General features: G+C 43.8%; 1 protein-coding gene across 2 annotated transcripts in view; it reads right to left on the reverse strand.

Annotated features, from left to right (window-relative positions):
* Window positions 1-13433: 13433 nt before the first annotated feature.
* plpp3 (phospholipid phosphatase 3) overlaps window positions 13434-25611 on the reverse strand; it is a 32132-nt gene continuing 19954 nt past the window's right edge. For both annotated transcript variants that reach the window (XM_071486973.1, XM_071486972.1), the window contains exons 6-7: window positions 22098-22274; window positions 13434-15802 (exon numbers count right to left, since the gene is read on the reverse strand). In XM_071486973.1, the coding sequence (XP_071343074.1) occupies window positions 15674-15802; window positions 22098-22274 (306 nt within the window). In that variant the 3' untranslated portion in view covers window positions 13434-15673. The remainder of the gene's footprint in view (window positions 15803-22097; window positions 22275-25611) is intronic.

Here is a 25611-nt window from a genome sequence, read left to right on the forward strand (position 1 = left end):
CATAAATCTAAATATCATAGATATAGTGTATCACTGGCTATTTAAGATTTTTTTCTGACTCGTATATCCAAATGTTCAGCATTCCTCCACCATCACAAATGATCTGTATGTGTATTAATGAATCATTTACACGGCCTCTTACATTACAATATATGAATACATTTTTTATAAATCTAAAAAAAATCTAAATCAAAAATCTCAGAGCTTTTGACTGAAAGCAATAATCATTATTTCTACATATAACACATGTGGACATGTGTTCTGCCACAGCTGACAGGAAGTAACAATAATTATAAAACACTATTTTGAATGAAGCCTCACGTGGCCCTTCATACAATATATGTTGTGCTTACATACCATTAGCCTGCTACTATGTGTCACTAACATACACAAAGACACACAGACAGATTTATTTATACAATTTAAGCATTTACATAAGCTCAGTGGAGCTGCTCTGCTCAGACGACCTGTTGCTCTCTTGTTTTATGGCAGCTGTAACAAAAAGGCAGTGACACTGAGATGTGTATAAATCACTCTGAGCCAAGGGGCTCAACAGGCTCACTGCAGATCACATTCATATTTCACATCCACAGTCACGCTGTATAAATGGTGCTTCTGTTGATGTTAAATATATAAAAATTCAAACACACATTCTCCCCTGGGAGCTTGGCCTAGATTCCACCTGAGTCCAGAACCCCTCAGAGTCAGTGGTACATTTCCCAGCCCCTGTCTCAGACTCTCCCACTGGCCCTCTCCCCTTTTAGGTGAGGGGTGGGACCTCTGGCTAAGTTATGCATAGAAGCTGAATGTTTGTGTGTGAATGAAGGATTGTGGGTTTCTGACCACAGCTGCTCCCAGTGGGGAGAGAAACAGCTGGACCTGAGCCCTAACCTGGACACAGACTCTGAACCTTTCCCCTGTCAGCATCAGCATAAAACCCTAGGAGCCCCAGAACTGGTTACATGCACCTTTTCTGTCCTTCTGTCCCAAATGCAGAGACCCCACCTCTCTAACATGAGGGTCCACATCATTTATACACAACCACATTTTAATGTTTTTTTTTTGACTAGGTAGATGAGATGAACCAACAGAGCCGTATGTGCATCATGCAAATGTATAAACCAGGTAAGTTTGGCCTCGGGGCAGGTTTGTTTCTAATCCATTAGACAGCGGCCAGAACATAATCAAAGGCTAATTTAAGAAATCGGTTGATAAAAATGCAACTTAAATTTATTTTGTTACTGTTCACATATGTCAATCATAGCTCTTTATAATAAAAGTTCACAATTAAACTAAATTGCTTATTAAAAAAATTTACTTTCACTTTTATTTTGTAGGCAAAATCACTAAAGAGGAGGTGTTTCTGTGGGTCACTGTTGCTGCCATGACAGAAACCTATATATATGTCTGCTATTCATGCTCAACATGGATAAGTATAATCAGTATCTTCAAGTGGGGGGAGATTCTCTATTTCAATATTAGCCATACCTTAATGTGGGACTGTCAGTCTGATATTGTAAGATATAAAAAAAAAAAAAAAAAAAAATGAGATTATCAAATTAATCTGGCAGACCACAAACACAAGCAACAAGCAACAGCTGTGCACACACAATCAGTGGACATGTTGCTAGCTAACACAGCCACACTCTCTACAGTGACAGGTTTCTTGTCATAAGGAGTTTTACTCAACCAGTTGTATAAAGTTTTCTGTGACTCTGGAGGAGCTTTTTTTAAACCCTGATGATGTCATCAGAGTCATCTTGGCTTGAGCTTGATTTAAATTTTTTGGACTTAATTTGAAGTGTGGGGTTTGAAAGGCACACTTTACAATACACTTTAAAATGTATTGTAATGTATTGGGTTTCAGCTCAGATCAACAGCTAATGGTACAACTGTTAAAACCAAGAGTCTTAAAACCTCAAGTTCTGGTGAAAACAAAGTTAGGTGTTGTCAAGGTTGCTAAGTGACACAAGCCACGCTTTGTAGCGCAACAGTAAGGCCGGGCACAGCTGGTGACGCAAAATCCTCTGTAGACCATTTCGGTTCAGCTTCCTTAGTCTGCGACGGCTACGAAGGTCCACACCTTCATGGACTGTGTCCCCCAAAGGCCGTGGCCCCAGAATTGGGACACAGCTTTAGTCTTATTTTTTGCTGCTAAGATTTTCTGTTGAGACACACACTTAAAATACCAAGAATAAGAAACCTATCCCACCCTCTTCAACCATGTATGTTGAGGACACAAACACAAAGAGAGGGAGACACACACAGACAAACTAACAGACAGCAGACAATAGGCAGAGACCAGAGAGGAGGAGCTGGGTCACAGCAGGAAGCCGAGACAGACCGATCACCCCTGTCCTTTCTGTGTCCTCCTCCTCCACGGCGGCAGCAGCCATAAACAACCTTTTACCTTTCATCCTGCAGCTCTCTGTGCTACCTGTTAACCCCTGGCCTCTAACTCATGACCTCCTGCATGCTGACCTTTGACCTTTGACCTTAGGAGGTCATGGTCAGTGTCCTGCTGTTTTTCATCCAGTATCTTTGTTCTGTTTCTTTAATTTTTCCTTTATGCTCAGACTGATACCTGTAAGGAATTATGAGTCAGCTGGATTAAAAAAAAAAAACAAAAAACAAATCCCATGTCTCCCTTCTTGCTAAACCCAATCAGTCATTCTGGGTTGCCTGGAAATGAGCAACACAACGTAACAAGCAGATGGGGAGGTTGAGAGAGGGGATTGTTGTTGATGCAGCGCTTACGTCTGTAATCTCATCTGAGATTGAAACCAGATGTCGGGATGACGAGAGGTGGGAGGCAGCAGGAGGAAGAGGAGTTAAAGGAGCAGTGTCGAAGGTAGATGAGGGGTAGGAGGGGTTTAACAGTGTCTAACCCCTGAGTGCCCCGCTCTAAGTCCTGAATGCCATTCACATCTTTCCTCTGAGGAGAGAGAGGGAGATTGAAGGAGAGAGATCTGCCACACCTCATAAATCTGCACATTTTCCTGCCTTAATAACGTTGAAGCTCTATAATACAAAACAGAGGTGATGCCACACCTCCATCAGTTCAACTCTTGCCCTCCCCATTTTTTATATATTCCTTCCTTTCCTTTATATCAGCTCTTCTTCCCTTTTTTAAATTCTGTCTTTTCCTTTATTCTCACCTTCTTTTCCTTCTCTACAACCCTTGATTACTTCCATAGCTGTCGTGCTGCTGGAGAGCACCACAGCGACGCTCTGCCACTCCTTTTTCTTTTTTCTTCTCCAAGTGAGGTAATAGAACATCCGCAGTTTGTATAATCCTGTTGAAATTCAAGAGTGTGTCATGCAAGAGAAGCAATAAAAACAAATGGAATAGTCATAGTTATAATATTAACATTTAAGGTGTGTTGATTGGTTGATTGATACAACAGAGTGCTGCAGGTATAAGTTAGCATTTTAGCACTTTCGCTTCCCTGAATTTTTTGAATGGGTTTTTGGTTAGATGGCTGAAAAAAGGTCTTCAGGTCTTAAGGTTTTGTGATTGATTCAACAACACAATGTAAAAATCATTAGCTTTTTGTCTTGAGAACCAGGGTGATGCTAACCTCCAGGTTAGACTACAAAAATACATCATCCCTGCAGCACTCTACAGTCAACTCATGTTGAGTAACACACAAGAAATCATTCCACATTACAAGCTAGCTGCTTGTAGCCTCTGAGTGGCTCATTGAATGAAATTATTTTTTCTGCCTGGCTATGATTGTGCAGTAAAGATGAACAAAACATCCTTTCACACATCATTCACTTTTTTGACATTACTTTAGATTTTTGCATTGCATTTGCAAAGAGACATCAAAAACCTACTACATCCATGGTACCACTGAATTAACACTAACTAGATGTTTGGCTGAGTGCTGCATAATATTCTCAGCATAATGAAGAACTATTCATAAAGTCAGTCTAACATTCGATCATGTGGTCAGTTGTAGTTGACTTATGTACAGACAGGTGATAAATTAAAGGAAAACCCAACATAAAATGTTTTAGGTTATGTCCACACTACTACGTTTGTGTTTTAAATCATATCACATGATCATCCACGTACACTGAGCATGCGTGTGCTGGTGTAAACAGGAAGCAGACTGTTTACTCTGCAGGTGGTTAGTTGCAGAAAATACTACAAAAAATGAACAGCAAAGGCAGCTGTAGTATTGAAGTGCACAACAGCTGCTAGACAGCAGGGTCAGTAACACCACTGGTAGTCATGAATGACGTATTTCTGTAGTCTCACCTGGTCTTATGGGTGTCTACACCATCATTTCCCAAAGGTCTCTGTTGACTAGTGGGGATGTAGCCTGAGAAAGGTGTTGGTCACCATGTGCTGCCAGAACAGCTTCACTGCTCCTTGACATTGATTCTCCAAGTCTCTGGACTCAGCTGGAGGATGAACACCATTCTTCCAAAAGATACTCCCTCATCTGGCATAGATCACTGTCTAACCCATCACTCCAAAACTTTCCATAGGGGTTCAACTGGGTTCTGGTGACTGTGAAGGCCACAGCAAATGATTCACATAATTTTCTTTCAATTTGTCAGCTGTCTCGCTAGACTGTAATTTCCCTTTGAGATTAACAAAGTCTTATCACAGCTCCGCATGTAAACTTGCCACTGTAGGAGCAGTGGTTACATAATCTTCAAAACAAGCAACAACTCAAACATGCATGTACCTGCCTGCACATGTAATTTGAGTGCTCAGAGATACATTCAGTGATACAAATCACTCTGATAAAATCATCATCCTGCAGATGATGTGACTGGCTTGACTAGACTGAAATGCATTGATGTTTGTTTAGAGTTTAGTTTGCTTGTATTTCCACAGAACAAAACAACTGATGTGTCAGCCATCCTTTGAGGAAATAAAGCAGAAAAGTCTGCTGGCGCATGACTTTGGTAATAAGAGAGTGATGCACTGATTTGTGGGTTATTAGTAGGAGTTTACATGGAAATGGTTTCACCATTATCGTTCCAGTAAACATGAGTGTCCAGAGGATTGAATTCCCTGGAGCTGCAGAGGTAACTCCACAACTCCATAGTTTTTCATTTTACAAACTTGTAGTCTCTGGTCCTGTCCTACACTGACTCAAGTGACATCACTTGAGGCAATTCATCAGACTTCATACAGCTCTCTACGGAGCCACAAAAGGCTTCATACATGCAGTTGTATCTCCAAAGACCTGAAAACACACTTTAATGCGTTTCCCTCCAAATTAAATGTGTGTAAAAAACTACCCTTTGTGCGCAAACAAGGAGTCGCTGTGCAGACAGATGGCAGTCAGGTCAGGTGATGAGCAGCTCACTGATACCATTAACACCAAAATTAGCAGGTTTTTTAAAATGTGAGTAAACAGGCAAAAAAAGGCGATTGACTCCTTTTACCCTGTCAGATGAGTTGGCCAGACAGGACACGAATGACTGCAGAGAACAATGTCATCACATGCAGTTACAGACCACACACACACACACACACACGCACGCACACACACAGACGCAGGGGAGAAAGAGTGAGCTGCTAGCCGCTGTTTAAATTGGTAAAACAGATTATTGCTCCTGTCAGTGTCTGAGCCTCCATCTGAGACACTTCATCAGAGCTGATAAATACCTGATAAATACCCACATCCTGTGCAGGGTCATTTGGCCCAGGTGTGAATGCCAGTTGTACCAATTTCCATTGCTGACAAAAGCCTGATGTTAGCGAGTCTTGGTTTTTGGTCAGTGGAAAGGGGCTTGAGGGAGCTTCAAGAGCAGATGTGGCACTCACATGGATGTCTGAAAATAACACAATACTGAGACAGAGAGAGAGAGAGAGAGAGAGAGAGAGAGAGAGAGAGAGAGACTATTGTTTCAGCACAAACAGAATAATTAACAACATCCTGTTTGTGACATAAAGAAATCGTCTGTTTTTAGTTTTGAAAAAAACACTTAAACCAAGAGTGGTATTTTCAGTAAGTGTGGTTTCATTTGTTTACAGCAATTACCAGTATAGAATTGTGCCAATCAATTTGACAGCAATTAGGTTTGATAATAAGAAAAATACACGTTGCATCTTAAACATTGAGAGTTAAACACAGCGGACGACAGAGCCATCATCTGAAAAACATGTGTCCATAAATAGCTTTGTTTTCCCAAATTGTCAGCAGTTATGTTGTCAGAGCAGCAGACTTCCCTTCTCATTTAGGTATGAAGCTCTTCAGCATGTGATGGCAATAAAAACATCACTGGCATTGTCTCTCAGAGAAGCCATAAAACACTCATTGACAGTTATTGTTCAGAGTCACTGAGGAGACATTATCTTATTGGTCTCCAGGTCTCAGAAAGACAACAAACAAGCATCTGGCTGAGGACAGTTCACAGCACTGCGCCACACCTCAGTCTTCAGCTGTGCTCAGTGAAAGTCTTCTGCAGGGGGTCTCTCTCTCTCTCTGTGTGTCACTTCCTTTCACAATATGTAGCATCTGCACACATCAAGATGGCGGGGGGGCTCAGAGATTAAAGGTTTGTGGTGGGTGCCAGTTCCTGTAACTGTAAAATGTGTGAGTTGTGGTTAGATAGTTTTGTTAGTGAGTCATAGATTGAAGTAAACACACACACACACACACACACACACACACACACACACACACACACACACACACACACAGACACACACACATACAGAGTGAGAGTGTGGGAATGAACAGGCCTTCCTGGGGGAACCAACAGGCAGAACATGGGGTGAACTGTGCACTCAGCACAGACAAGCATGAAACCTACCGTGAAGGCCTGTGACCCCCATCCCCCCATCTGTATCCCTCATCTGCTTCTGTCTGTCCTCCCTCACTATCTATCTATCTATCTATCTATCTATCTATCTATCTATCTATCTATCTATCTATCTATCTATCTATCTATCTATCTATCTATCCATCCTGAGCTCCCTTTATCTCTGTGAGGTTTTAAAAAACTCTCAACTGTGACAAATCACAGCCTCACTGAGGCCTCACAGACCCCCACAGTCCTGGAATTACACAAGTCTGACAGCTGATGCAACCCTTACGTGTGTGTGTGTGTGTGTGTGTGTGTGTGTGTGTGTGTGTGTGTGAAAAATGCTTTAGGTCAGAGACACGATGAGCTCCTTCTGAAAACGCTGTGACTTAAGTTTGAATCACATGTGTGGCGAGAAATCTCCAGAGAGATTTGGGGATAATGCTTATAATTCATTATCCACGTTGCTTTCACCACTGGTAGTCAAGACACGATCAGGGAGCAACCGTGTGTGTCTACGTCATCATTTATCTCAAGGCTCTTTACAGAATACAATATTATAGAGACAAACCCAACGGTTCAAGCACTTAATGACAGTGGAGAGTAAAAGCTCCCTTTAAATCCCATTTCCTAACTGAACTTATGAAACCTTGCTTATGGAACTTATGGAAGCTGCACCTCGCTCAGTCTCCCGCGGAGGAAGACAAACTGATACCAGAGCTGAATCATGCGCTGCTTTACTGCTACGGTCAGATTACAGCATTCGACCTGAAAATGCACAGATTCCAGTAAATTCCTCAGAGTGAACATCACCGCTTTACGAGTGCGATGGATGTGCTCCAAATGTCTGGAGCAGGTCTTCGGCTGGTTGTCAGCGAGGCAGATGCATGGTCCCCGAGTGCTGAGCTCAGAGCTGGCTCCCCGCAGGATGACACAACAGATTCGCAAACGATGGCGCAGACGCACACTCACACGGATGAGCAGTAAATCAGGCAGCAGGCTCTGGATCACTGCCAGGGGGACTGAGCTGACGTGTGACTCCTAATAACTACTCTGTGGCTCAGCACTGCTGCAGAATTTGTGTGTGTTTTGTTTGTGTGTGCATGTGGGAGCAATATGCGTTTATATGGGTTTGAGAGCAGTATTGCGTGAGCAGGTGGACCGTGAGGGTTTAAGCAACTTTAGCTGAATCTCCTCTGGCGACCTTGAAGTGAAAAAAGGCCGGGAAAGCAGAGAGAGAGAGAGAGAGAGAGAGAGAGAGAGAGAGAGAGAGAGAGAGAGATGCTTTCCTAACTCCATTTCATGCACACACAGGATCACAGAGGCCTGGTCTCAGTCATCTAACCCCATTTCCTCTTCACATCTCACTGCTCTCCTTCTTCCTCTGTCCCCTTTCTTCTCCCTCTCTCCCGGCCTTGATCTGCTCTAAAGGCACCGGACAGCTGATTCCCAGGAGAAATCCTCTCTCTGCGTTCATTTTACCTGTCTGCCTGCATCAGTGAAGACAATGATTGTTTTTTTTTATTTTTCCTCTTGAAGTTTCTTTATTAACCATGATGTTGTTGCAGTATCTACCTCTTTCTGCAAAAATTGAAAATAACAACCAATAAATTATTATTTTTTTTTTGCATCTGCAAAAATCTTGTCCTGTCCATTCCCCCATATGGGGAACGATGGGAGGGGGGAGATGTCTTTTCCATACAGGCAGTTCCAGAAGGAGGTGAAATGTCATGTAGGAAGCTTTTATGTGAGTCAAACTGGAAGAGGACTTAGGTTTGAGCCTTGAGCACAAACCTACAGAGACGTTGGTAAATGGCTCTTAATTTGTGGAGAAAACTGTGGATGAGAAAAAACTGGTAGGTGGACACAGGGGTCATTTGTGTGAAGATGACATAATCACCTGTTGCCCCCACGTACGGCCAACATCTGGGAAATTTATTAACTTTTTATCCTTCCCTCTTTTTCCATCCAGCCCACCACCCGTGCACAGACACTATGTCACACAGGGACGAAGGAGTTATGTGTGAAGTGGGTAATTAATTTTTATATTCATGAAGTCGTTACATTTCAGAGAACATGACTCTTGAACTACATATCCGAGAGGTCTGTTTTAGATTGCTCAGCCTGGTGGTTGTTAAAGGTACAGCAAGCTGCAGCTGCAGATGTTTTCAGCTGGATGATATTAAATCAGAACCTTTTAGAAACACATTTATTAAAACCTCAAATTATAAACAAGAACAACATTGAAATTATACCTGGATAATAAAATGACAGCGATATGTACGAGTGATAGACACTTCATCAATAGCAATGAGAAGATTGTTCAACAGAAAGTCTGATAGTTTCACACCTGCATGAACAAACCCCAGGCTTATTGCCTCCCTGGCCCATAAACAGCCAATCACATCCCACGATGACGGAGCCAGTCATTTAACAGGTGTGTTGTTCAGGTAACACCAACAACGACAGTAGTGTGGAGTGAGAGGATGAGTGCAGCCGCTAAAGACAGTGAGGAAATTGGTAATAACAAAGGGCTGGTCAGCTCACCGGTGTAGCAGTGTTTTTGGTTTCTTTAAGTCTGTTGTGTGTAAACTGGGCAGGAAAACTGCACTTACATAAATCCATGTGCACTTATTCAACTTTAAAACTCACAAAGCATTGAACAACTGCATCCCAACCGTTCATTCATGTAAATGCCAATCGTACCCTTTTCCAATGCAGTCAAAAGTCTGATTTTAGTGGGTCTTAGCAGGTTTTTTTGACCAGTGGAAAAGGGGTTTAATAATAGTTGTTGAGATATTTCAGTCTGGACCAAAGTTTTTTTTTTTTTTAAGATGTTTTTTGGGGGATTTTGTGCCTCTATTTGACAGGACAGTAGAGAATGACAGGAAAGAGACAGAGAGAGGAGGAATGACACGCAGGAGTCGGGCCGGAGCATCTGTGCTCATATGGTACATGCCCCAACCATTCAGCTATCAGGTCAACCCAGTCCAGACCAAAGTTGACAGACATATTCACCAATAGAGTCATGCCTAAAAAGTGTAAAGTATTTAAAATACACATATGTGAATATTTGTCATCTCAGTTTACTTTCACTACACCTGCTGCACAATCCACACATAAATATGGAACATTCAAATTGCAGCTCATGAAATAGGTTAATCCATTCTTCCTGTCTGTCACAATGAACATATCTATTCATGTCTATCTCCATTTCATGCTGGCTGGATTTAGGTTTCATTCATATCAAAAAGCACCAAAATACCTTCCTCTCTGAAACAAAGACGTAGTGTTCTCATGCAGGATAACCACCACAAAAACATGACATTAATCCATCAGATTAATCCTTCAGCCGCCTACACGTGTGTCTGCTCATCCAGCAGCTACCCATATAACCAAGTAGATTTATAAAAAAAAAAAAAAAAAAACTAGGTTAATACAAAATCACTCTTCTTTTCATTTATTTAAAGGCTGCTCCATTTTCACAGTGTGAGTACACTGGTGTTTGATCCATCTCCATATTTCCTCTTTTTTTGGGAAAACATTACACTCAGAAATTGGAATCTGGACTAAAATGTTGTAGTTTTTTGACTCTTTTTCTTTTTCTTACACACAGGTTTCCCTTTTTTTCCTGTGGGTGGGTCATATTATGTCTACTCGTGGTGCAAGAAACCTGCAAAATAGACACACTGCAAACAGCTGACTGCTGGGAGTCTCTGCTCCCATTTCCCTAAAGGAAGTGCACGGCCCTGCCCAGGCTGCTCTCCTTCAGCCGTGTGTGCCTTCCTGAAACCCGGCTGCCTCTCTGCTCTCTGGACTGTGCTGCAGAGAAAAGGCCCTCAGAGCTCCAGGCCTCCAGACAGCACTCTACACATACATACACACACACACACGCACACACACACACACACACACACACACACACACACACACACACACTTGCAAGCCAAACCAGAGCCACCTACAGTAGCACTCTTGTTATGCAGTGATGCTTTTTATATCATGTGTGCCAGTAGGCCATTTCTCGCAGGGCTTTTCAACTACAACCGCTACAGGGCAAGAGAAGGGGTCTGTTTGTCAGCCTTGTTTTGGAATCGGCAGCTGAGCACCGCTCTAACCACTGTTACACATGCTGATTCAGAGCTACTGAGTAGAGTTAAATATAAACTGAATCCACACTTTCAAATTCTGACTCCTGCCTTATTTCCTATTTAAGGATTCATGCATGGGACACAACTGTTGCAAACCTGTTGGTTTCGGTGTGTGATATTCACCAAGGTCCCTGTTCAGTCCCTCAGAATATGGCATGTGGACATATGTTATCAATCTGTTAGGCTCTCTTCTCAGAAAGGAGAGGTTTTCCACAGCAATTATACTGGAATCTCTAACAAAGTCCAGTAGAGCAGAACAGGGTTAACTTGCTGCTGACACTTTCCAGCTGTCAAATAATTTCATTTTCCACATTTGAGTGCATCAAAAGTTAGTCTAGTTAGCTGTATTACTCAATTATGTTTCATTTTCTATTATCATATTTGTATAATTCCTTGTGACGTTGGTGTGTGGTGAGATAAACAACTCAAAAACCAAGAAAAACAGCCTTGTTTCTAACATGACCACCGTGCATGTTTGAGTTTATCCAAGAGGGTTTTGAATGGGTTTTATAAGAGCAAGCATGGAGGAACCTCTCAGCCCACAAAGGAGGATGTAATCCAGCCAACTTGTGTTAAAATGTCAGCATCATCAACAAGAGAGTTACAAGGTTTTCAAATGCCAACAGCGCATTTGAACTTTTGCACAAGTTTGATGACTTAGATCAAGGCAGCGTGTGAAGTAATGAGTGAGAGAAAGCAGGGATGTGCTGCACGCGGTGATGATGATGAGGGACACACGCCCAGCTCCCTGACAGAGAGGTACAGTAGTGCAGAATGCCTTGGCCTCTCTGCGACGGCCCCGTGCCAGCTCCGCTCTGCTGCTGCTGCCAAACAAGACCACAACATGGGCCTCTCTCTCTCTGCCTCGCTCTGCCTCAGCAGCAGGCCCCTCTACAGTTACAGCCACGCATGGCTGACCCCAGGCCTACCAGCTGTTCACAGGCACCATAAATTTCAGTTTGGTGCAGTTTTTTGTTTTTTTTTACAACTGACCTCAGACCAGCTGGACTGTCACTGTCAATAAAAGACTGTACTTTACAGGACATCGAAGGGAAACATGCATGGCACTGTTATGATAACATCAGTCAAATCACTGGCTTTTACTCATTTAGCACACACAGCAAGTACCAGAGGGAGTTTCTTTCTTTCTTTCTTTCTTTCTTTCTACACCCGTTCCCTGTTAGCCGTGTTACAGATCAGCTCAGAGTTGTAGATTTTTATAGATTATATTTTACACATCATTATGTGGCCACGCTGTGGTGTGGTTACCATGTGGCCTCTGGATTAAACACTGTACTGGAAGCTGATGAACAGATCAGATTGGAGTGTCATTCAGGCTTTTTCTGTGAAACATGCTGTGGTGGAGAAAATGACACTTCATGTTTGGTTCAGAATCATAGAGCATGATGGCAGTTTTTTGGCCCCACACACACACACACACACACACACACACGCGCACACTAACACACACACAAAATGACGCCAGCTCCTCTAGTCTGGCGTCTGCCAGAGTGTGAAATCACACACACTTTTCTAAGTGTGAGTCATTACACTCGTACTTCTTGTGATATTTTAGACAGAAGGTGGTGAGGCCCCTGCAGCAGCTTCTATATAAAGTTGGTCTCTTACAGTAAACAAAGCAGCAGTGTGACAATATAAAAACACTACTTTACAAGTTGAGGCGCTGCATCAAAGTCTTACAGTTATTAAGAAAATGGAAGTATAATGCATTATTATCTTATATCATCATATATTGTTTTATTATTCCTCCACGCCAGCGACAGTCAGGGACGGAGACTTCATGTCTTCAGGTTGTCTGTCCGTCTGTCTCATTCTCATTGACACAATATCTCAGGAACACCTTGAGGGAATTTCTTCAGATTTGGCACAAACATTCTCTTGGATTCAAGGATGAACTGATTAGAAGTTGGTGACCAAAGGTCAAAGGTCAAGATCACTGTGACCTCATAAAACGCGTTTTTGGCAGTAACTCATTAATTCATACACTAATTATGACACAATTTACCTCAAATGTCTAAAAGGATAAAATGATGACATTTCATATCCAAAAGGTCAAAGGTCAACTTCACTGTGACATCATTGTGTTCTGCAAAAATACTTCTGGCCTTTATTCAACACTGTAACTCAGGAAGGAGAGATTGTGACCATACTTCCTGCAACTTGGCTTTATTGAAATGCAGTGGAGTATGTATTTTCTTACCTTACACATAGTACTTGTACCTTGTTACATGCCACGAAAGTCTTTATTTTATTGTGCATGGAGAGAACAAAGGGAATTTTTTTTTATTAGTAAGAAAATGTGATGACCAAACAGAAAATGACCAACAGAAAGTGAAACAGAAGACATTGTGATCACAAAACATAATAAACGAAATGTATTTTGTTTACTATGGCCAGGAATGAAATATTACATCCATCAGGCTGTTCCAAACCAACACCTTCAAAACCTTCAGAAGTCAAAATGAATAGTCAGGACAAACCAAGTTGTGTTCATAATGAGCTTTTTATTTAAAAGCACATGTATTAGAGCTAAGTACATTTAGCAGAAAAAACAGCTTTGCTACTATTTCTTTTGTACAAAAAACGAGACAAATACAAAAATACTAATATTGAATTTTAATACAGTTGTGGATGCATTTTTTTTAAATGCATATTACAAACATAACTATTACAATCTACAATAGTTTAGTTGTCTAGATACAAAAATCTGTCAATCGATGCTTTTTAAGCAGCATTTTGTAAAGAACACAGGTTGTGTAATCATAGTGGGTATATCTAAACATGTTAAACAAATATCTGCTTCGTTAACTTTAGTGATCTATACATTATTTATATATTTATAAAAAGAGAGTGAAAACGGCTTCGTGAAATGATAGGACGGACTATACGATGAGAAAGATGTGCAACATGGCGGAGTGTGTTGTTGGAGGAGGATGTCTGAGTAGGCTGTAAATAAAAAGGGCTTGTGTGTCTGGTTCTGTACAACTGTTAGTGATTATACAGGACAGGCTATAAACATATGAGGTTAAAGATGCTTCTTAGCAGAGAATAAAAATACTAGATCCACAGTTTTTATAACGTTCACCTGCTCTCTTGCTCTTTGACACACAGTGGCACGCGCACACACACACACGCACGCGCATGCACGCACGCACACACACTTGGCACAGCTGACAGTGTGTGTGCTTCATTTGACATGTAGTCTATCAAGAGGGGGTTCCTTTTCACAGGGCACAGCGCTCATACGTATGTACACACACATTCACACACACACACAAGATGTACATGTACAAGCACAAGCGTACCCACACAAGCACAAGAATGTACAGTACACACACACACAGACACACACATTGAGAGATAAACATCCATAGCCAATGAGTGATTGGGTGGGTGAGAGGCCCCTCCCTGCCAGCAGAAAGAGCCCAAGTCATCCCAAAATAATGTGCCAGCTTAGCTGTAAGTCGTCACCCTCTCTCCACGGCGACAGACCACACCCCTTCACTCTGCCCACCCATTCTCCTTCCTGCTCAGGAAGCTAAACAGGCGGCCCCAACACCAGAGAGTGGCATGGCACAGCCACGCCTCTCTTATAGGCGCTGGGGAGGGCGGGTAAGGGGGTGGAGTGGGGGGGAAAGGGGGAGAGGGGCAGTGTGAGATCTGTCTCTCTCCTTCCACAGAAAATATCCCACCCACGCCCCCCTTTTTTTTAATTTTTATTTTTTTACTACATCTAACCCTCAAGAAATGCAACATCCCGGGTTTGGGCCGCTCTGACAGTCCACTACAAAAAAGCCTGACGTGCTCAGTCTGGAGACAGAGGTATATGAGGTTGGAGGGCTTCACTTTCCAAAGGTTAAAGGTTTGAGAGACACCCCAAGGACTGAAATCTGTTACAGAGGCCTGAAGAGATCAGTGTATGATCCTTACACGGGCCTACTGGTGCAGGGGTATCATTACTTCAGTCATGCTGTGCTAGCTTTATCTAGGTCATGTGAGACGACCACACCAGGCTCAGTCGGCGTCTAGGAGTCAGTGTTTCTGTCTCGTGGACGTCAGCATCATCAAACTTTCTTTCAGTCAGACATCTCAGGCAGCGAGTGGTGATAATGGACAATGGACTTAAAAACAGTGCTATAAGTTACATTTTTCTATACTGTTAATATTTCTATGCTGCTAGTAATTGCAGTAATATCCTTCCCATAGCTAAGGAAGTTGTTGTCCTACAGCGTTCCAAGGCCACAGAGAGTTCAGAGAGGAAGTGTCACTGAAAATCCCTCTCTCCCAAGACAGGGGGTTTGTCTTTTTTTTTTTTTCATTTTGTCTCTTTTCATCATTTTCTTCACATGTTTACACTTCTATCAAACCTCAACACCCTCAGCTCTGCCTGTCAAGTCATCCGTTTTTTTGTTCTTTTTTTGATCGTCTAGCTTCCAATTCCTTTTCTGCTTGTGCTCAGAACGATGGGCTCAAATGTTGATTAGTAGTTAACGTAAAGGTAAATAACAAGTCTGGATAGTGAGAGTGGACTCTGCTGTGCAAATCTCAAATCTGACACCCTAGTCCACAAAGTGGCCGGCTGGGCACCGCCAAAGAGGAGGAAGAAGAGGAGGATGCCGTTTGAGAAGCAGCTACAGTCTCTCGTCGCTACATTCTACTGTCCGATGGGAGGTGAGCAGCGCTGTGATTGGCTCCTCGGTCACAGGAAAGAGATGTGGCCTCTCTCACACCATGTTGTGGTGGTTGTTCCTCTCGATGATGTCGGATGAAGGGAGCAGCTCCTTCTTGATCGGGGAGGGCGGGGGCGTGGCCGGCTTCACCCTGGGCTTGAACAGATCTGACACGTAGAACACCTGCAGGACGCACAGAGGGAGAGAGAGGTCAGGAAACAGACAGCGGTTTGGTTATGTGGAATGTGCGTGTGTCTGGTTTTATAGCTCAGTTTAAATGGAAATGCAGCACTGTAAGTGGTACTGTAATTTGAATAAAGCGTGTTAAACCAATCTCATTTGATTTGCCTGTGACCAACAGGTCTGAACAGGGCTGATGGGAGTAGGCACCTGAATGTGAGCTGGCAGTAATACGCTGGTGAGAAACTCTCTATCACCTCCCTCCGCCACACTTTGTGCAATCTCAACACACTGAGATTCGACACACACTCAACACTGAGTAATCTGTCTCCAGGGAGTGATCTTAGCACAGCTCACCCTTAAATGACAATGAAATGTAGTGAACACAGTCTGATCCTTGACTTCATGCAAACGGGTGAATTCCCCTTTTGCACCAACGATGAGGTCAGTTTACCTGGCACTGGTGGTGAACGAGGCAAACAAGAGAGAGAAAGAGAAGAGAGGTCTCCTCCTGAGATCCTGATGACATCATATGTCAAACAGGAAAATGGGCAGAAGTGGACAGGAAGTGGGACTATGGAAACTCGTGTCCACGAACAGTGGATTACCGTTTCCACTCACAGGGGTCACTCATGAGCAGCAGCGGCTTCAGCTGCAGACACACACCCACACACACACACACACACACACACACACACACACACACACACACATTATTGGCATGCACAGCAGCTTTTCCTTCCGTGCTGCCACTCAAGGGCGAGGCCTGTGCCAGGGAGGAAGCTGCCATTCATGGCCTTGGGGAATAACACACACCAGTGAGCACTTCAGTGTTCATCTTTGGTTTTCTGAGAAAGTGTCTGACAGATAGTCAGTCATATATTTATATAACAAAGACTGTCTCATTCTGAGTGGTGGGCTCAGCACAACACACAATCTCTTCTATTACAGCTTGACATTTACTGACCCTAAAACGACCTTTACTGGTGACCTCTGACTGAGCGATGACATCACACGTACATAGATACCTCCGTAGCACGCAGCTGCTTTCATGCTGATAAATGGGCTCTTTGTCTACAGAGTCATTAGTTTGTGTAGTGCGTTCAGTGCGTCATGTATGGTAGTGTACGTTACATATGATATGAGAATGGGAGAGTAGAGATATGAGATATGAGTCACGTCTCTGAAAATCATCGTCGTCTCGGCTCATTTCCCATCCATGTCACCCAACTTCCAACCCAACTCCCCACGAGCCTGCCATGGTGGAAAACTTATCACGAGTCACCACTTCCTGTGCGTGCCACACACAAACCCGCACGCACACACACACACACACACACACCAGGCAGGCCTATTGTGCTGACTGATGCAGCCTCAACAAAAAAAAACAGGCTAAGGTTAGATTCAGGTTAAGCTAATGGGCTAAAAAAGGCATTATGTCAATGAGCCTGTCTATGTGTGTGTGTGTGTGTGTGTGTGGGTTTGTGTCTTTAACTGCTCATCCTAAACTGCTATAATGATGCCTGACACATAAAGAAGCTGAGTCACACAGGAAGTGGCTGTGCTAATTTGCAGGAGCTGTGAACCACCACATTACTCACCAGACCCCCTTTTATATATCAAAGAATGAAACTGAATTTGTTTGCACGAATGCACAAATTTTTTCCACGAAACCAACTATGAATACACACATATATGACCTCACCACACGTTATATCTGTGAGAGCATTTACACCAGTGTGGGTCAAAAGTTGCTGCTCTGAGTATATATCGCTGAGAGAAGATGGAGCCGCTCAGAGCGTACACACTAATGTGTCACAGTGTTAAGTGTCTATTTGTGTATGTGCATACGTTCAAGAAACACCAGTGTGAGTGTTCATCTGTGGCACGCAATATGAATTTCCAAATTTGGAGACTTGTCTGTGCAGCGATAAAGACGACTTCCTGCTTCCACACGAGTCCACTGACTACACAGACTGCTTCAGCATCTGAGACCCCAACTCTGTCCACATGTGTTTAAACTAGAGCAAGGGAGAGGCAGAATCCTCTTTCCCCCCTCCTCCTCCTCTCAATGCCTGACCCCACTCCTCTCCACTGCGACAATGAACATCAAAAAACAAATGAGCGCTGCACCAGCTTTCTCTCTGACAGCTGCTTCCTGCAGGTTTCGCTCCTCTTGACCTTTATTACAACACATGTTGAAAATTAGGTCACTGCGTCTGATAGCAAGTGCCAGGTAGGACAGACGGACCACTTCCTGTTGTGGGCCCCCAGTTTGCTGGATCACAGCCCTGCAGACATAGTTTGAGTCAAAACAGACGTTTATCTACAGATCCCTCATGTATCTGACTCAGACACCATCCATCATCAAACCGACGGGGTTTAATTCAGCAATATACTCACAACAAAGTCCACAAACCTGGAGTCTAACATGTAACTACATATGAATGTGTCCACACTTGCCCCTGGTTTGTATTGTTCATTTACTGGCACGGGGGGGGGGGGGGGGGGGGGGGGTTGCACTGGGATTAAAGAGGTAAATGTAGCCTGGGGAAACCTGGAATAGCAGACACAATAAAGTCATGGAACAACACACTTCTCTACAGACAATTACTGAAATGTGTTTGGAAAGGAAGACACTTTTCCACAAGGCCGTATAACTCATCGTGTGATATTCAGAGCAATTGTTCACAATCGCACACTTGGGACTGACGTGCAAATCCACTAATTCCTGCAGTGTGTTCTTTTGTCCTTGAAATCAGACGTTTTGTGTCAGCGTTTGGAGGCTAGTCCTCTCTGGCATGTCCTCGAGCTCATGCCTGATTAATGGACCACATTACCCAGGTTTCTATGGGGCTCTTAAATAGCAACTCCTTCTGCTGGAAAACATCTCATGAGGCTCATTGGTGGCAGATTATTACACTTGTGCACTGCAACCCTGAACTACGGTGGCCCTGAGGGCTCAACGCACGGCAGCATACTAACAGACAAAACACAAACACAGTGAGAAAACATCTTCATCAGACACACTTGTTCAATGCTCTTAACTTCAAAAGTCACAAAGCATTGAACAAGGGTGTCCCAGCTGGGTTCATCACTGTTTAACGTCCCCCAGAAACACTCCCTGCTGTCGTCTGTGCTACCTGCAGCTCACTCCTGTATGAGGTTGTGTTGTGAGTGGGGGTGGACGATGCTGCAAAATGTATTTTTGATCCTATATCAACTAATAATAGTAATGTCCATTTCTATGCTGATAACTTTTAAATTATTTTTCTGTTTACTAATTTACTGTTTTCACAAGAAACAAAAGTTATGCAAATATTTCAAACAAAAATGCAGTGTGTCATAATTTAAGTGGTTTAAGCATCATCATTAGGCTAAATCTTCATTTACATTTTAAATGATTATACAAAAGTTAACGATCATTTTAAGGAGTGGCAGAATTGCCGCCTGTGAGACCTGAGCTTGATGGCCGGTAGTCAGGGTGTGCTGTGCGAGTGCGACGTGTACATTCATATTTGAGTGCACACAACATAGTAACACAGAGTGTTCACGATGGACACAGACAGTTCTGCTCTGGAACGAGTCCGACATAGAAGAGAGAAACTGAAACTGTTTTCATCCTGTTGACGCTAGAATCGACCTTCATAAACGAGACGCCGTGCGTTTGCGTATTTGGTTTTGTTGTGAGTATCTGCAGCGCATATGTTGTCAAATTGATGAAGATGTTTTCTGAATTTGTTTGTGTTTTGTCTGTTTGCATGTGTTTTCTGACGTTGCAGGGCGTTGAGCTCTCAGGGCCACCGTACTGAGCTGATCTAGACATTGCCCTGAGGAGCTGCATGTCAGAACGCAGACGTCCAAATCACTTAGACCGGCCTTTAAACAGACTTTACCCTGACTTTACCCTCCCTACGGCCTAGTCCCTGCACGCTCTACCCTGCTGCTGCCTCTCACCTAAACCAAGTGGAGTATTTCCATAAGGTGAGAGTGTGGGACGTGGACAATCTCCTGTTGTGTGTTACACGTGTGAAAGGGCAAATCCAGACAATCAGGTCCAGATATAGTTCATATGAGAGCATGGCTAAACTTATCCATTAACAAACCACCTGCTCCCAGTAGTGAGACAGACTATGCCCAGTGTCCAGTGTCTTCAAAACCTTTGTCGTGACACTGCAGTTTGTCCTCAGTGACCTTCACAGTCATACACATACACAACAATCATCGCACACCAAAAGAACATGTAGTAGTTCTGAGCAGTGCTGGAAACATCCAAGAGTGGTGACAGATATTCACTCTGACATGATTTCAAACTCGTGCTTCTGCTCTTACATTTCAAACATTTAAAAGAAAACCGACTGAAGCTCTGCACTTGTTAACTTAGGATTTAGAGACGTTCACTCTTTGATTTAGTTCTTACTGTTGGCAGCTCAGAGGCACAAAGGCTTTCTACCTCCTCTATCATGCTTCCACTCATCTTCCTGTCAGGTCCTTTCTGCTCCGCTGCTCGTTGAGAGGCTGAAACAGCCGAGCTAAAGTGCTAACAGATGTGTTTCTACTGAGACTGGGCAAATCAGAAGGGGCGTCATGGGTTGTAAAACTAACCTCGCCGCCTTGATCGGCAGGGGTTTGACTAACGTATGCATGTGGATGTGAGCAGTGTGACTGTGTGTGTGTTGAGCTGTCTCTGGAATAGTTGAGTTGGATTAAGCTCACACTTGTCTCGAGCCAAGATGCAGACAAGGCTCCTCTCTGCTGTCACCTCCCTCCCTTCACTCCTCCTGCCAGATCTGCCCATTCAGAGGTCAAGCTCATGCACTGAGTGTATTTCTGAGAACATTCATTTTTTTTCTACTTGTCAAAGCTGATGTTGTCCAGGAGCTACGCCCATCTGAGGGAGCGCTGATGCAGCCGCAGCGTTACTGTCTGTTGTTACTCGCTGATTTCTGCTCATGGTTCATTTTGGATCCTTCAGTAGTCCTGGCATTCAAGGACCCTACTCTGTGTGTGTGTGTGTGTGTGTGTGCTGTGCCAAGATCTGCCTAGGCGCCACTACTAAGGTCTTGCTGAATTTTATGAATCTAATCTTTTCCACGTTCATGATTTGGACCCTGTAGAAAGGTAAAGGTTTCTTGTGTGTGTGTGTGTGAGTGTGTGTGCATGTGTGAGTGTGTATGAGTGTGTCTTTCCATACTTTTCCCAGAGGCAGCAGAGTTTAGCTGCGGCCTGCTGTGCCGATACAACCAGAGCCGCCAAATAAAAAACCCAAAATAATTAACAGCCTCATTCCTGTTTCAAAGGCTAATCCTCTCTCTCCCTTGCTCCCTCTCTCTCTCTTTTTACACTCCCTTTATTTTCCTCTCAACCCGAATTCAATTTTCCTTGGCTCCATGTAGCTTAGTGTAATGATCAGGGTTACGAAAATCATCTGGCAACTGCTGTGACGATATGTCACAAAGAGTGGTGAAGAAGGTTGCAGAGCACGGATTCACACTCATGCACAGACACACAAAAACACACACACACACATACACACTGCAGAAATAGGGCCTGACTCCAAGCAATGTGTTATTCATTAAAGAGAATCAGATTCTCCTCACTTCACTGCCTGCTCCATTTCACCAAAAGCAGAGAGGAGAAATAGTGAAAAAAAGCAATGGTGAGGCAAACTTTACTGATGTTTGGTCCGACTGTAGGATCCTTCTGGTCGGTTATAGAAAAGTTTTAAAGGTCCCATATTTTACACTTTGTGTTTTATCTGAAGTGTTGATATCCATAAGAAGACATTTATGTAGTTTAAAGAACCAAAAACCATCTCAGTGTAGTTTTACATCTCCTCTCTCAGGCTTCTCTCTGGAGCTCTCGTAACAACAGCTCAGTCAGCCAATTAGAGGAGAGGATCTGAGCCTCTCTTCTGGTTGGCTGACTATTTTCAGAGTGATCTAATCAAAATATGGCAAATTTCAGTTAAACACTTAGAGAAACAAAATCCTGGTTGGATGGTGGGTCCAGGTGGGCAGGACTTGGGGCTGAGAGCAGTGAGTGCTTTGTTGTGACATCACAAAGTTACAGAAGTCCAGATGGCTGGTTATAAGGCTCAGTTTCTGAATACAGGCTGTGTGCACTTCTCTGTGGACTGAGGCTTTGATACTTTCACAGTATTAATATAGAACCTTGACCTGCTTTATAATCACAAAAGGACATCTACCTTTATACAATATGGGACCTTTAAATTGCAGAGTCTGTGTCCGTTTTGTGTTTTTGTGTTGTGTTTTATGCGTGTATTGTGTGCACTCACTATGCAGTAGGCCACCAGGGCTCCCTGCACAAAGCCTGCGAGGACGTCAGTCGGGTGGTGCTTGTGGTCGGAGACACGTGATAGACCGGTGTAAAATGCCATCATCAACAAGGTGAACTGGAGTAACGGGCGGAGGAGACGAGCGCCACGCCAAGTAAACCTGGACTGGAGATAGAACTGAGGAAGAGGAGAACAGAAAGATAATGTTAGTTCTTTTCTTCATACACACTTAACTGTGTAAATGCTCTGACATACAAACAGCTTTTGTGTCTAATGTGTAAAACATGTAATCCATTTTATTCTGTTCATAGCTCTGCACTCCACTCTGTAACCTGAACACACACACACGCACCTGGCTGGAAATTTCATGACAGTGTTGTACTGCCCTTTTAACCCTGCACCTGTAGTGTGTGTGTGTGTGTGTGTGTGTGTGTATTATTACTGTCTAAGAGGTCTAGACTGAATCAAAGTGGGTAGGCTTGCCAGAGCCGCAGTGAAACACATCTCTTCCACAAACACAAACACACACACTCCACTGCCGGACATGACTGATTTAACATCCCAGCTGTAAAAACAGCAGAACCACAGAGAGCCACTGCAATACACACACATATACATGTAATCTGCTATGCATGTTTCAACACTTTGATGGGATGAACTCTCTACCCTCTATTAGAGTAAATAGAGCACAAAGCGGATGCACCCCCTGCAGCCAAAAAAACCTTTTCTGGGTCATGATGAAGACTGAGGGGAACCAAAAAAGGAACAACTGAGTCCAAGGCCACTGTAAGTCACCAGCACAAATTCAAATACAAAATACTCTTTTTTTATCCACGCAGAGTGGTGAGGTCAGCCCAGGTTCCTCAGACATCCTGTGTTTCTTTACCGCTCATACCCTTAACTTCCTGTCTCTCACACCCAGAGACAGAGGGCCTGGAAGGGCCGTCCTCTGCCAAGGATTGCCCAGCCCAAACCTCCAGACTTGTGTCTTATAATCAGCTAAGCTAACAATACCTACAGACAGCCGCAGCGCCTCCCAGCAATCCCCGTTCACTATGAGCCCTGAGTAGGTGTGGACGTAAAGCTCCTTCGCACTTCCTCTACGACACGCTATCATTGTTCTTCTCCTTTCGGAAGCAAAGGAAGCGATCCCTCCCATCCCCTCCAGTCTTGTTCTCTCCTCCCTGGCAGGGATGTTTAGACTTCAGGCTTCCTCCGTAGTGGTTCTCAGGTAGCGGGCAAGGACTACTGATAAGTACTTCTGTCTAAAGTTCTGAACCAGCATCCTAAACCTCTTAATTTTAAGAGAGCTTTGATGGAGGATGCAGTAGTGAAAACAAGCACTTGAACTTAGTCAAAACAAGGAGTTACAGTGACCTGCCAATCAATTTGGTCCTATCTAGCTGTGGGGCAGAGAGTAAACCCAAATATCCAGCAGAAGCGAAGTTGATGATAAGCAGCTGAGAGGGTTAATGACCTTCTGAAATCTCTCAGAGTGCAACGACAGACACAGGCATTTGACTTTCTGACCTGAGCCATCTTCTCAGAAATGTGTCTTAAATAGTTAGATCTGAGAAAAACAACAATAAAACCCAACAACAAAAGGAGTCCCAGCAGATTCCCATGACAGAGGGAGACGGGAGCGACACCAAGTCTGGTGGTTTGTGAAGGAATCCAGCTCATTCCAGCGAGATCTTCTCCCTCTGTCACTCTCGCTCTGACTCAAAGTCAGTGTTACATGAAAGAATACACATAACCAGCACAACAAAGTGAGAGAGAATGAGAACGAGGGCTCGTTTTACACGCCTGCCCCCTTCCCCTCCACTCCTCTGGTTCACACCATGCTGTGACACAAAGGCATAGCTGTGGTTAAGAGCATTTACAGAGCAAACATGTTAGTTTTTATTTCAGCCACAACATGCTATCTGCCTCAGTGACAGTAGCCTCTCCACAGACACACCCCACTTCTTTCCTACTGGATAGCATATGCATGGACACGTTACATGTTGTGTGCACATTAGACAAAAGGCAAGACAGTTCAGTCAGACACATGAATGCACACACCCACACACTGCTGTGGCTGCAGACTGTGAGGCCTGTGCCAGTTATCTGTGTGCCATCTCTGAAGGCAGCTGAGTCTCAGCTCAAACCACATCAGTCACAGACACAGGGCTCAGACATGCTCTGCAGGAAATGAAGAGCTTCAAAATCAAAGGGCGCCAATTAGCACATGACTGGGGGCCGACGAGGTGACAGCCACACGATGGAAATGACACTTTTACATTGGCGAGTGAAAACACAGGCTGAGGGGAGGAGAAAGAGAGGACAGAGAGAGAGGATCCATGTGTGTGTATGTTTGTGGAAGAGCTTGTGGTTTTATTGAGGACTATGCTCAAATCATTGATTAATATTACTCAATCACCACCACTCTCAAAAACATTGTTTATCTGGAGGCCGAGATGCATCATCTTTGCATTTATTTCCATTGGCTATGTCACGCATCCACAGCTACCAGTTAAACTAGCAGAGTTTACCCAGCGTCATGTTCTTTTGATTTTAATCTAGATTGTGGGTGATTTCTCTCAGTTTGGAGGGAGGTTCTGTGAGTAAAAGCACAACTGGTTTTCAGCTGGTAAAAACAAAACATGCTGCAGATTCCTCTTTCCACTAGGGAATGCCGCCACTGTGGGCTTTGTGTTAGGCTGGTTTTGTGTTCCACAACATCAGCTACAAACTGCTCCTCCTCTCCTCCACTCTCTCTGCTCTCCTCTCTCTTTATGTTTGCACCAGTCTCCTCTGGCTATGGTCTGCAGCTTGCCGCAGCTGGAACACTGGTCTCTGTGTCACTCTGTGGTCTGGACGCAGCACATCTCCGTTCCCTCTCTGCTTTTTATTCATCCCTTTTCCTCGGTTCTACCAGAGTGCAGCTGTAGGTTCAACCAGAGGCTGGGAAATACCCACAGCAAGCTCTCACTGCATGACAATATACTACAATACACCAGAACTGTCAGCCCTGTTTGAGATTCAAGACCACCTTGAAACCAAACCTGGGCTAGCCAGACCCAAAACACTGACTCTTCCCACTCATGTCCCCCAACTATGGGTGTAGCATGAAGGTGAGGTGATAAAATGTGTGGTGTGTAAACAGGGGAAGAGGGGGAAGAGATGACTTCGGAGCTACAAGCTGGCAATTGTGTGAGTGTGTGTGTGTCTGTGTAATTAGACTGTTTGAAGCATGAAATGTCTCTAGGGTGCTAAGCCCAACCAGACACCCACAACAGGTGGAGTGAGAGAAAGGGATGGAGAGGACAGGAAGTGCATGTGCAGCTGCTCTGAAGGAAACAGGTGGAATTCATCCACCCATCTCTCTGAGGAGTAAAAAGGAGAATAAAACTCTTCATGAACTAAATGAGGAGGGGGGAGGGGCGGGATAAGTGGATAAGAACAATGTTTTGTTTATTCTCCAGGCAGTCAATCCCCAAATTAGAGCCCAACCTTATTTCCATGACTCCTT

The sequence above is a fragment of the Trachinotus anak genome, unplaced genomic scaffold, assembly GCF_046630095.1.
Source record: "Trachinotus anak isolate AG129_WGS33_773 ecotype Australia unplaced genomic scaffold, CSIRO_AGI_Tana_v1 ptg000010l, whole genome shotgun sequence".
Lineage (NCBI taxonomy): Eukaryota > Metazoa > Chordata > Actinopteri > Carangiformes > Carangidae > Trachinotus > Trachinotus anak.